Source organism: Macrobrachium rosenbergii, chromosome 46 (assembly GCF_040412425.1).
Source record: "Macrobrachium rosenbergii isolate ZJJX-2024 chromosome 46, ASM4041242v1, whole genome shotgun sequence".
Lineage (NCBI taxonomy): Eukaryota > Metazoa > Arthropoda > Malacostraca > Decapoda > Palaemonidae > Macrobrachium > Macrobrachium rosenbergii.
Window position 1 is genome coordinate 53,139,695 of NC_089786.1, and position 12,500 is coordinate 53,152,194.

A 12,500-nucleotide genomic window follows, 5' to 3' on the forward strand; every position below is an offset into this window, starting at 1 on the left:
AGAGAGAGAGAGAGAGAGAGAGAGACGGGTCCTCTGAACTTTGTCGTAACTACTATCCCCTATCTCTCTCTCTCTCTCTCTCTCTCTCTCTCTCTCTCTCTCTCTCTCTCTCTCTCTCAGAAGAATTCACTTTGCAATAATATAAAATTAGTCTCTAAAATACCGGCCGTTCTTTTTAATCATTCGCAGTAATTACAAAAGCGAATCTAATACCCATGATTACATTAGAGTACAGTTAACCCCAGGCCTAAATTACGAAATTACACTTCCTGGTCTGATTAAATTTCGAGTCATGAAGTGAAACGACTCGCATAGTTCCTCGTAATTAAACTGGGCTTTCAATAATTGTTGAATGTAATGTAATTTGCAATTTCCTGTTATTAACTGGAAATTAAGTTCGCTTCAGGGAAGGGATTTTCCAAGCGATGACGTCACAGTCCGAGTGATGACGTCATGTACAATTGATGACGTCACTTTTTTGGTTGTGACGTCACAAAAATGCACCATTTTGTACTGGTTTCCGTAATGAAGTCACAAGGGATTCATGACTCAGGCTATGTGGTTTATGATGAAGTCATTCTTGGGTTATAGATATGACATCATTGGCTGTTTTCACATTGTCATTTTGGTTTTGAAAATGACGTCATTGTGGGCATAGATGACGTTTCTGGGGGAACTATGACGTCATAGTGATTTTAGCTGTGACGTCATCATTGTAGTAACTGACGTCACAAGGATTTAATTATGACGTCATATTGAGTTTTAACTGTGACGCCACAATGGTTGCAAAGTGACATCACAGAATTTTACTTGTGACATTTATGATAATTTGAAAGATAATTTTGAACATTTATCCTTCAGAGTGACTAAAGTAATTATACTTATAAATACGAATTATATTATAATCCAGAACCTTTCAAAGTGTTGAAATATAAGTGATTATTATTTTGTATATATAAAAAATTAATTTGAAATATGAAGTGATAACTTGAACACTAAGAAATATAAGTTTGAAGTGAAGTGGAAATAAAAAAGAATTAATTATCCAAGACTTAGAAGTTATTGAGAAGTAAACAGTAACGGTCGAATATTTATAGATAAAATTAGAAAAAAATAATATATTACAATAATTAGAAGTGAATGACACGCTTTTCCCAGTCTCGAGAAGTCGAGAGACATTAGAAGAACAGAATAACTTCTATTTTCAGAAGTGAGGAAATAAATTCACCAGTATTGAGAAGTGTTATTGGAATGAATTTGATCACTCGAAAACTGGAAAGTGAAAACGAGAATATTAGCGTTCCATAAACCTAAGTGAAGTGAAAAAAAAATAGGACTCCAGAATTGAGAAGTTAAATCTGGAAAGAATTGAAGTTCTCAAATATTAGAAGTGATATTAGAGATTTGACGTAGAAAAAGAAGTAAAAAAAATGAAGATAATGAAGACGATTGCTTTCCAGGAACCAGGAAGTGAATAGGGGTTCTCCGGAATTGAGAAGTGAAGTGAAAAAAAGGAATAAGAATTCCAGAATTAAGTCTGGAAACAATTGGTACCAAAAGTAATATTAGAAATTTGACATAAAAAAGAAGTATAATAATGAAGACGAATGCACTCTAGGAACACAGAAGTGAATACGGGCCCTCTGGAAGTGAGAAGTGCAATGAAAAAAGAATAAGTATTCCAGAATTAAGGAGTTCAGTCTGGAAAGGATAGAAATGTTCTAATGTTAATGCTAATATGAGAAAGTTGACGTGAAAAAAAAAGAGGTAAAAAATAAAGATAATGAAGTTGAATGCTTTCCAGGATCACAGAAGTGAATACGGGTCATCTGGAACTGAGAAGTTAAAGTGAGAAGAGAAGAGGTTTCCAGAATTAAGTAGATAAGTCTGGAAAGAACTGAAATTCTATAACATTAAAACTGGTGATAGAAAATTGACATAAAGAAGTAAAAAAATTAAGATAAATGCTTTCCAGGAACTTAGAAGTGAAAAGAGGCCCTCTGGAACTGAGAAGTAAAGTGAAAAGAGAAGAGGTTTCCAGAATTAAGTCTGGAAAGAATTGAAATTCTATAACATTAAAACTCGTGATAGAAAATTGACATAAAGAAGTAAAAAATGGAGATGTATGCTTTCCAGGAACTTAGAAGTAAAAAAATGCCTTCTGGAACTGAGAAGTGAGGTGAGAAGAGGAAAGAGGCTTCCTCTAACACTGGAGGAACAGGAGACCAACCTACCCAAGACAATGCAGAAGGAGTTACCAGTGAAAGGGCACCATTCGTGATGGTCAGGAAGAAAAACTACCGCGTGCCCCAGCTGACGGAGGTCTCCTTGACCGCCTCCAGTGCCGATGGCACCTACAGGGTATCCTGCGGCCCCAGGCAGGGCACGGCCACCGACGAGGCCACTGACCTGGCCTCCTTGGAGACGGACGAAGAAGAGGAAGACACCACGTGGTTGGTCAACTCGGGCGTTCCAGGTGTCAAGAATAGTGAGAGTTGCAACAGCAACAATATTGCTTCCAGGTAAGGTGCTCTCTCTCTCTCTCTCTCTCTCTCTCTCTCTCTCTCTCTCTCTCTCTCTCTCTCTCTCTCTATCTAATATTACTTCTGAGGTCTGATTTCATTATCTCTTTTTCATCACTTCATGATTTTTATGTGAGGTTTAGATTCTCTCTCTCTCTCTCTCTCTCTCTCTCTCTCTCTCTCTCTCTCTCTCTCTCTCTCTCTCTCTCTCTGTCTCCTCCCCCTTTGTGCCTATGACATTCAAACACATATTTCTTCACAAAGACAAAGAATGTCCCCAGCGAATATCTTCAGTCCATTTGCTTAACGAAATGTCAAAGTCTTAATCAATTTAGTTCGTCATTTTCTTAATTTTATTTAATTAATGACCTCATTCGGGGTCAAAAGGTCAAGGGTCAAACAGGCATTGTATGCCGTAGTTTTTTTTTCCCAGGTAGACAGCAAACAATTGTGATCAGATGATGGTCGTAGGTGTTTTAATCTTCGTTAAGCTTCTGGGGAGTATTGTGACAGTTACAATGGTGTGTTTGTGTGTGTGTTTGTGTGTGTGTGTGTGTTTGTTACGTCATAGAGTTTGTTAGTAGAGTGGTCTTAGCGTGTTTAGATGTTTGTTTGTTTTTTAAAATCGAAATTTTTGTTTGTTTGTTTGTGGGCAATGTTTTTTTTTTAGCGGTTGTAGTTTGCAGTGGAATTTACAGTGTTTTTGTTTATATTATTATTATTATTATTATTATTATTATTATTATTATTATTATTATTATTATTATTATTATTATTATTATTATTTTTATTATATTCATCTTATGAATAATAATAATAATAATAATAATAATAATAATAATAATAATGATAATGCCAGTAGTTTCTTCTAGACTTTGTTTCAGCGTTTGATTATTATTATTATTATTATTATTATTATTATTATTATTATTATTATTATTATTATTATTATTATTATTATTATTATTATTATTATGGAACAAGCCCACCAAAGGGGCCACTGACTTGAAATTCTTTAAGCTTCCAAAGAATATTAAGGTGTCCATTAGGAAGAAGTAAGAGGAGAAACAATTTATTAAAAAGAAAACAAAAATAAATTGATAAATAGATAATCGATTGGTTTCAAACACAATTGACGTTGTGGGCATGAAAAAATGGTATTATAGAACCTTCTTCTTCTTCTTTTGTTGTATTTTGGGTAAAGTGTAAAATTTTATTATTTTTTTTTTTCCTTTCTACTGTTATGTGGTTTGTTTGAGAATGCTTTGGAATAGAGGCGAAGAGTCTTGCACTGTATATATATGTGTGTGTATATGTATATATATGTGTGTGTGCGTGTGTGTGTATTTATATAAGCGAATGCCACAGGGAAATGACAGGCAGGGGTTCAGTACCAAGCGCTTTCACGTGTTTTTTGTTCACGCATCTTCGGGGCACAAATGATACGCAGTTGAAAAGGTTATTTGATAAACAAAAAGAATAAGAATACCCCAGATGGTTATTTGTCTCGATGGCCTAGAAAAGGAGCTTCAATGTGTAGCATAGGCCTAGAGAAGGAGCTTCAGTTTGTAATATAAGCCTAGAGAAGGAGCTTCAATGTGTAACATAGGCCTACAAGGGAGCTTCAATGTGTAACATAGGCCTAGAGAAGGAGCTTCAATGTGTAGCATAGGCCTAGAGAAGGAGCTTCAATGTGTAGCCTAGGCCTAGAGAAGGAGCTTCAATGTGTAGCATAGGCCTAGCAAAGGAGCTTCAATGTGTAGCCTAGGCCTAGAGAAGGAGCTTCAATGTGTAACATAGGCCTAGAGAAGGAGCTTCAATTTGTAATATAGGCCCAGCAAAGGAGCTTCAATTTGTGATGTAAGTCTAGAGAAGGAGCTTCAATTTGTGATGTAAGTCTAGAGAAGGAGCTTCAATTTGTAACATAGGCCTAGAGAAGGAGCTTCAGTTCGTAACATAGGCCTACAAAGGAGCTTCAGTTTGTAACATAGGCCTAGCGAAGGAGCTTCGGTGTGTAGCATAGGCGTAGAGAAGAAGCTTCAATATGTAGCATAGGCGTAGAGAAGGAGCTTCAGTGTGTAACATAGGCCTAGAGAAGGAGCTTCAATGTGTAACATAGGCCTAGAGAAGGAGCTTCAATGTGTAACATAGGCCTAGAGAAGGAGCTTCAATTTGTAGCATAGGCCTATAGAAGGAGCTTCAATTTGTAGCATAAGCCTAGAGAAGGAGCTTCAATTTGTAGCATAGGCCTAGAGAAGGAGCTTCAATTTGTAGCATAGGCCTAGAGAAGGAGCTTCAATTTGTAGCATAGGCCTAGAGAAGGAGCTTCAATTTGTAGCATAGGCCTAGAGAAGGAGCTTCAATTTGTAGCATAGGCCTATAGAAGGAGCTTCAATTTGTAGCATAGGCCTAGAGAAGGAGCTTCAATTTGTAGCATAGGCCTATAGAAGGAGCTTCAATTTGTAGCATAGGCCTAGAGAAGGAGCTTCAATTTATAACATAGGCTTAGAGAAGGAGCTTCAATTTGTAGCCGTCAATTTAAGCTGGCCTTATACCAACCAACAATGGGTCTCTCTCTCTCTCTCTCTCTCTCTCTCTCTCTCTCTCTCTCTCTCTCTCTCTCTCTCTCTCGCTTAAACCAACAAAAGAGGCAATTTCCGGCATTCATTAATAACAGACGGACATCCGTCTAAGTGATAATTGTTTCTCTCTCTCTCTCTCTCTCTCTCTCTCTCTCTCTCTCTCTCTCTCTCTCTCTCTCTCTATATATATATATATATATATATATATATATATATATATATATATATATATATATATATATGTGTGTGTGTGTGCAATAAACAAGTTATTTACACAAACAGAAACAATAAGAAAAGAACTAAACCCAATAAAATCCTAGAAGCCCCATTGTTAAGCATTCCATTCAGGCACCTCGCATTGTACCGCCCCCCCCCTTTTTTTTCATGGCCAATTCCACGAAATCCTCCATTTTCTATTTACGGCCATGACAGACTGGTTTCCGGCTGCCACAGGACTCTGCCTGACAATCCTACACACAGCAGTACAGAGCGTTGCACAGCAGCAGAAGGAAGGACCTCCGCCTAGCTCTCTAGCAAGCAAAAGCAGTGGAACGACCCCTGTCGACTCAGCCTGACAATCCTGCGCTGCAGTACTAAGCAGTACATTGCAGCAGAGAGAAGGAAGGACGTCTGCCTGTGTGCGTGTCTGGTTTCCCAGCAAGCAAGCAGGAGAAGGACGTCTGTTTGTCTGTCTAGTTCCAAGGACCTCTGTCTAGCTCCAAGAACGCAAGCAGAACGACTTCTGTCTGTCTGTGTAGCTCCAAGGAACCTCTGTCTGTCTATCTAGCTCCAAGGAATAAGCAGAAGGACCTCTGTTTGTCTGTCTAGCTCCAAGGAACCTCTGTCTGTCTGTCTAGCTCCAAGGAATAAGCAGAAGGACCTCTGTTTGTCTGTCTAGCTCCAAGGAACCTCTGTCTGTCTGTCTAGCTCCAAGGAATAAGCAGAAGGACCTCTGTCTATCTGTCTAACTCCAGAGAACCTTTGTCTGTCTGTCTAGCTCCAAGGAAACGAGCAGCATGAAGCCTTCGTCTGTCATCCTCTTGTCCTTCGGAATCCTGCTGCTCTCGTGGGCGTCTTCTGCCAAGGGCATCTCCGTTCTCTTCCCTCCATGCTACCCTTGCTACCGCGTGGGCAGAGATGGGTACTGCCACTTCTATCCATACCATTGCCCTCAGTCTGTCTGGGACTCGCAGCCTTGGGGAGGAGCCGCAACTTCCCCGGACCCGGGCGAAGTAAGTTAGTCTCTGAGGCCTTTGGGAGGAGGGCACAAAGGGCGTCCGAGTTGGCTTAGCCTTATCCACCGGGCGTTGGCGACCGGTTTGTTTACATTGTGTCAGTGACCAATCAACCGATTCGTTCACCTCGGAGACGCCCTTTGGTCATGTTATGTAACAAGATGGATTCCTTCAAGAACAGTTGAACAAAGATGAACAATTGTGCTCAGCGGAGTTGAAATATTCTATATGATTGTGTTCTTGCCGTGTTCTTGTTCACCACAATGCTTGAAATCCCAGCTTTTGTTCATCCGAGTGCCTTGTACTGTTTGTTCTTCACATTACTGTTGTTCACTTTGTTCTTCAGCTAATTCCTACAGAGCTAGTGTTAGCTCTGTTCTTCAAGCAATTCCTACAGGGTTATTGTTCATTTTGTTCTTCAGCTAATTCCCACAGTGCTTTTATTCATTTTGTTCATCAGATAATTCCATAGCAAGTGCTATTGTTCACTTTGTTCTTCAGGGAATTCCCAGAGCGCTATTGTTCACTTTGTTCTTCAGTTAATTCCAAGAGTACTATTGTTCACTTTGTTCTTCAGTTAATTCCAACAGTACTATTGTCCACTTTGTTCTTCAGTTAATTCCAACAGTACTATTGTTCACTTTGTTCTTCAGAGAACAAGCCAACTGCTTGTCTAAACATTTGCTGGTAGTGTTTTAGAATCTCAAATTAAACAAAGCCTTAAATTGTGTAGACATTTAATTTAAATGCTTTGTAGGATATTAATTTTGTCTCAATATCTTCTTCGATTATAAATCCGTTTCTTCTCAATTAAATTAAATGCAAATATTTTATTGGTGTTATTTAAACCCTCTTTGCTTGTTGTGAGATATTAATTTTGCTTTCATATTTTCTTGATGGGTGCATTTTGATATATATATATATATATATATATATATATATATATATATATATATATATATAGAGAGAGAGAGAGAGAGAGAGAGAGAGAGAGAGAGAGAGAGAGAGAGAGAGAGAGAGAGAGAGAGAGAGAGAGAGAGAATAAAATATTTTCATTTGCAAGCAATTTTCACAGTAAGTGCAGATGCTTGCAATTGATTGGATATTTGTCTGTCAAACTAATTTTCCCCAGTGATAAGACTTCATATATTAATTAATTTTTTTAACATCAGTAATTAAATATCATTACAAAAAGCGCTATTGACTCGAAGGCAATAAATAACTTAATTGTTTGTGAAATTATTAAATGAATAAGCAAAGGATATTTTTCAGCCAAAAAAAAAATCAAAAGTAATTAACATGGATTTTAAGGATTTGTAAACCCCAAATACCTAGATTAGGGAATTACAACGTGATTAGACAATTGAAATGTTTGTAATTCATCAAACCTGAACAATATAATTATTAGGAATTTTTTCATAATAGCATTACTAATAATAGTATTTTGTAATATCGTTCATATGAACTCCATATTCTTTGGAAGCCTAGATTTCAAGACAATGGTGGGCTTGTTCCATATGAATAGGGTTCATCTTCTGAATAATAATAATAATAATAATAATAATAATAATAATAATAATAATAATAATAATAATAATAATAATAATATCTAGGTAACTATAGTAATAAGGTAATTTTTTTATTGTGTCATTGTCTTATCTACAATGTACTAACAACCATTGTGTTATATAACAACATTGTATCATTTCATTCTGAAATTACATAACACGAGTCTAGAATTCATTACCTTTTTGTCATTCACAAAACTCTCTTAATTAAGCAACGTTCTTCAATAGAAGCGGAATCGTATTGTGTGTGTTTTTTTTTTTTTTTTTTTGAAGCAAGACATGAAAAAGCTGAAATGTGTCGGAGATAATTAGAATCTCTCTCTCTCTCTCTCTCTCTCTCTCTCTCTCTCTCTCTCTCTCTCTCTCTCTCTCTCTCTCTCTCTGTTTATTCAATAGAGAGACAAGGATTTTTATGGGCATTTATTTGTGGTCCTGACACGTTTGTGGTTTATGGCCCGGAGAATATATGCGTATTTTTTGTGGTCCTGAAACCCCTGTGCATATTTTTGGGGGTCCTGAGATTAAAATGGCATATTTTATGGTCCCTGTTGAGTATATTTTGTTTGTATTATTTTTTTTTAATTGTTTGTAATATTATACATCGGTCATATTTATTTATCATGATTTGTGTATGGCACTGATTTGGGAAGTTTTAATTCCATATAGTTATTAAAAATGAAATTGTTTTTCTGGCATATATATATAAAAATATGTATGTATATATATATATATATATATATATATATATATATATATATATATATATATATATATATTACATTATTATTCTTTATTCAGCTACAAGCATTGAACTAGTTTCTCTGCTTTCATAATTCTATTATATTTATATATAAATTTTTTCACTTCCATATATATCTTTCATTTGTATTCTTATTTTTTACGCGAAATTAACATTATTCCTTATTCTTTGTTTCATTAATTTTAGGTATAATAGAATAATTTTCTGTAATATAATATATTAAAATCAGTATAAGAGTTTCATATAATATTTTTTAACCATATCACTTAAAAATAAGTGTATTAACATTGCAGCCCTCAAGGGCATGTGAAGTATTGACCACAGCCTTTGCGACACCATTTAATTACAGCGCTACCTGAAGCGCCCTGTCACTTGTAACTGTAACTGTATCCCCGCTGTAATTCCTCTGTAGCTACAAGTGTTGGATAAGGTAATTTTTTTTTAGTTTTCTGTAAAAGAAAACTGTTGTGCCGGCTTAGTCTGTCCGTCCGCACTTTTTTTGTCTGCACTTTTTTCTGTCCAGAATTTTTTTGTCCGAACTTTTTTTGTCCGGACTTTTTTCTGTCTGCACTTTTTCTGTCCGCACTTTTTTCTGTCCGCACTTTTTTCTGTTCGCACTTTTTCTGTCCGGACTTTTTCTGTCTGCACTTTATTCTGTCCGCACTTTTTTCTGTCCTCACTTTTTCTGTCCGCACTTTTTTCTGTTCGTACTTTTTTCTGTCCGCACTTTTTTCTGTTCGGACTTTTTCTGTCCGCACTTTTTTCTGTCCGCACTTTTTTCTGTTCGGACTTTTTCTGTTCGCACTTTTTCTGTCCGCACTTTTTTCTGTCCGCACTTTTTTCTGTTCGGACTTTTTCTGTTCGCACTTTTTTCTGTCCGCACTTTTTTCTGTTCGGACTTTTTCTGTTCGCACTTTTTTCTGTCCGCACTTTTTTCTGTCCGCACTTTATTCTGTCCGCACTTTTTTCTGTCCGCACTTTTTCTGTCCGGACTTTTTCTGTCTGCACTTTATTCTGTCAGCACTTTTTCCTGTCCGAACTTTTCTGTCCGCCCCCAGATCTTAAAAACTACCGAGGCTAGAGGGCTGCAAATTGGTATGTTGATCATCCACCCTCCAATCATCAAACGTACCAAATTACAGCCCTCTAGCCTCAGCAGTTTTTATTTTATTTAAGGTTAAAGTTAGCCATAATCGTGCTTCTGGCAACTATATAGAATAGGCCACCACCGGACCGTGGTTAAAGTTTCATGGGCCGCGGTTCATACAACATTATACCGAGACAACAGAAAGGTAGATCTGTTCGGTGGCCTTGATTATTATACGCTGTATTGGCTGTACAGAAAACTCGATTGCGCCGTAGAAATCCCTGCACATTTTTTACTTGTTTATTGATTTATTGGAATTTTTATTCAGCTTTATTTTCTTATGAGAATATAAAAAAAGATTTTCCGTCATAAAAAAACCCACAAGGCCCTATTCCAAACCAAAGTTAAAAAAAAAAATCATAAAAACCAAACCTTAAATAAAAATAAGTCTTTTCTTATTTTAGGTTTGGTTTTTATGAAAATGCTTTTTCTTTAAGATTGGTTCGAAAATTGTTGGTTTTTTTAAAGTTTGGTTTGTATGGAAATGGTTTTTTTTTAAAGTTTGGTTTGAATATTTTTTTTTTTAAGTTTTGTTTTTATGAAAATCCTTTTTTTTTTAAAGTTTGGTGTTCATGAAAATGCTTATTTTTGTTTGGTTTGAAAAATTGTTGTTGTTTTTTAAAGTTTCGTTTTTATGAAAATGGTTTCTTTTATGAAAAAAAAAACAAAGTTTGGTTTGAAAACTGTAGTTTTTTAAAAGTTTGGTTCGAAAAATCTTTGCTTTTTTTAAAGTTTGGTGTGAAAATTTGTAGCTTCTGTAAAGTTTGGTTTTTATGGAAATAGTTTTTTTCAAATGTCGGTTTGGAATGAAGTCGTGGTTTATTTATTATTTTATTTGTGTTTTGTGTTTTTTATTAGTTGAAAAATTTTTTTTATGTTTTTGAAGATCAGTTTTTCCAGAAAACATCCGGCAAGCTTTGGTTTCTTTTTTCTTAATCTTTGGTTGGAAGTAGTTTTTTTTTTATGTGGTTGAGAATGAAATCGTGTTTTTTTTAATAGAGAGCTTTTATGCTATTTTTTTTGTGAGTGGGATACTATTTATAGATGGTTTAGGAAAGAGGTTTTTATGTCATTTTTTTCCCAAAAAGCAGCGTAGAACGGAATATTGATTATAGTAATAACTGTTGTAACTTGCGATACAACATAGTCGGAACGCCGAGATACAACCTAAACGTAACGGGGATTCAACAGAGACATAACTCGGGGATACAACCGTGTCGCATCTCGGGGATACACCCGCCTCGCAACTAGGAGATACATCTCCGTCGCAAACTAGGGGATACAACCTCGTCGCAGCTAGGGGATGCAGCCTCATCGCATCTAGGGGGTGTAACCGCGTCGCAACTAGGGGATACAACAGTGACGCATCTCGGGGATTCACCCGCATCTCAGCTAGGGGGATACAACAAATGTCGTAATAAGGGTATACAAAGCCAGTGGTGTGATCTTCCTTTGTCATTCCTTGCTTTTGGTGCATGAAGACACAAAGAGAGAGAGAGAGAGAGAGAGAGAGAGGGGGGCCGGGAGGGGGATGCATGTACTCCAGGAGTATCCCCCCATGAATTACGTAGGTCATAATGCGTCAGGTCTCCTTTGAAGATACCGACAAGTCCTGCGTGTCTTTTTTTTTTTTGTTGCTGTTGTTCGGATCTCTTGTTGTTTTTCTCTTGTTTGTTGTTTTGGAAGGCTAGTCTCTCTCTCTCTCTCTCTCTCTCTCTCTCTCTCTCTCTCTCTCTCTCTCTCTCACACACAGACCTGACTTTTGAGAGGGCTGGGTGCTGTGTCTTGCATAGCCTGTATTGATTGATTGATTGAGTGATTTATTTATTTATTTATTTATTTATTTATTTATTTAGAGAGAGAGAGAGAGAGAGAGAGAGAGAGAGAGAGAGAGAGAGAGAGAGAGAGAGAGAGAGAGATCTAAATTTTTTTTAACATAGTCACAACATTATGCTGTTAAGTGAACCAAATCTTTAGAGAGAGAGAGAAAAAACAATAAAATGTAATTTATAAGGAACGAATTTCTTTTTAGAGAGAGAGAGAGAGAGAGAGAGAGAGAGAGAGAGAGAGAGAGAGAGAGAGAGAGAACAATAAAATGTAATATATAAGGAATAAGTTTCTATTTTTAGAAAGAGAGAGAGAGAGAGAGAGAGAGAGAGAGAGAGAGAGAGAGAGAGAGAGAGAGAGAGAGAGAGACTTTCATTAAGGATAAATTCCAGTCAGTAATATAATGAAAACAATAAAATGTAATATATGAGGAACAGGTTTCTTTTTTAGAGAGAGAGAGAGAGAGAGAGAGAGAGAGAGAGAGAGAGAGAGAGAGAGAGAGAGAGAGAGACAGGTGCATTGCAGATACAAGGACAATAGGACTTCCTGATAAACTGCCTTACAAGCAATTCTTCGTAGCCCTTGCTTGCGTATGCGCGCGCGCAGGTCCGCGCTTGCGTACGTCCGTCCGCGTCCCTCTTTTGGGGGGAAATGACGCCTAAACAGCCTTTGATCTCCCGGCTTACCGGAAGTAATCATGTTTCCTCTCTCGGATTCCCACTCGACGGGAATGGGAATTGGGGAGGGGGAATGGGAATTGGGTGGCCTATGGTGAGGTGGGGAAGGGGGGGTTAGGGGTGATTGGTGTCGTATGGTGCCGCATTGGAATGCAGTGTCTGTCTCGAGGTGATGCATCTCT

The 12,500-nt window shown here is 37.0% G+C and overlaps 1 protein-coding gene across 15 annotated transcripts in view; it reads left to right on the forward strand.

The window, feature by feature from the left end:
* Window positions 1–12,500, forward strand: part of SLO2 (slowpoke 2) — a 559,700-nt gene that overhangs the window by 122,771 nt on the left and 424,429 nt on the right. The window contains exon 1 of one of the 15 annotated variants that reach the window (XM_067089845.1): window positions 993–2,522. The exons of the other annotated variants lie outside the window; for them this stretch is intronic. Coding sequence (XP_066945946.1) covers window positions 2,281–2,522 — 242 coding nt within the window. The 5' untranslated portion in view covers window positions 993–2,280. Of the gene's footprint in view, window positions 1–992; window positions 2,523–12,500 lie in introns of those variants that run through there. 15 annotated transcript variants of the gene reach the window in all.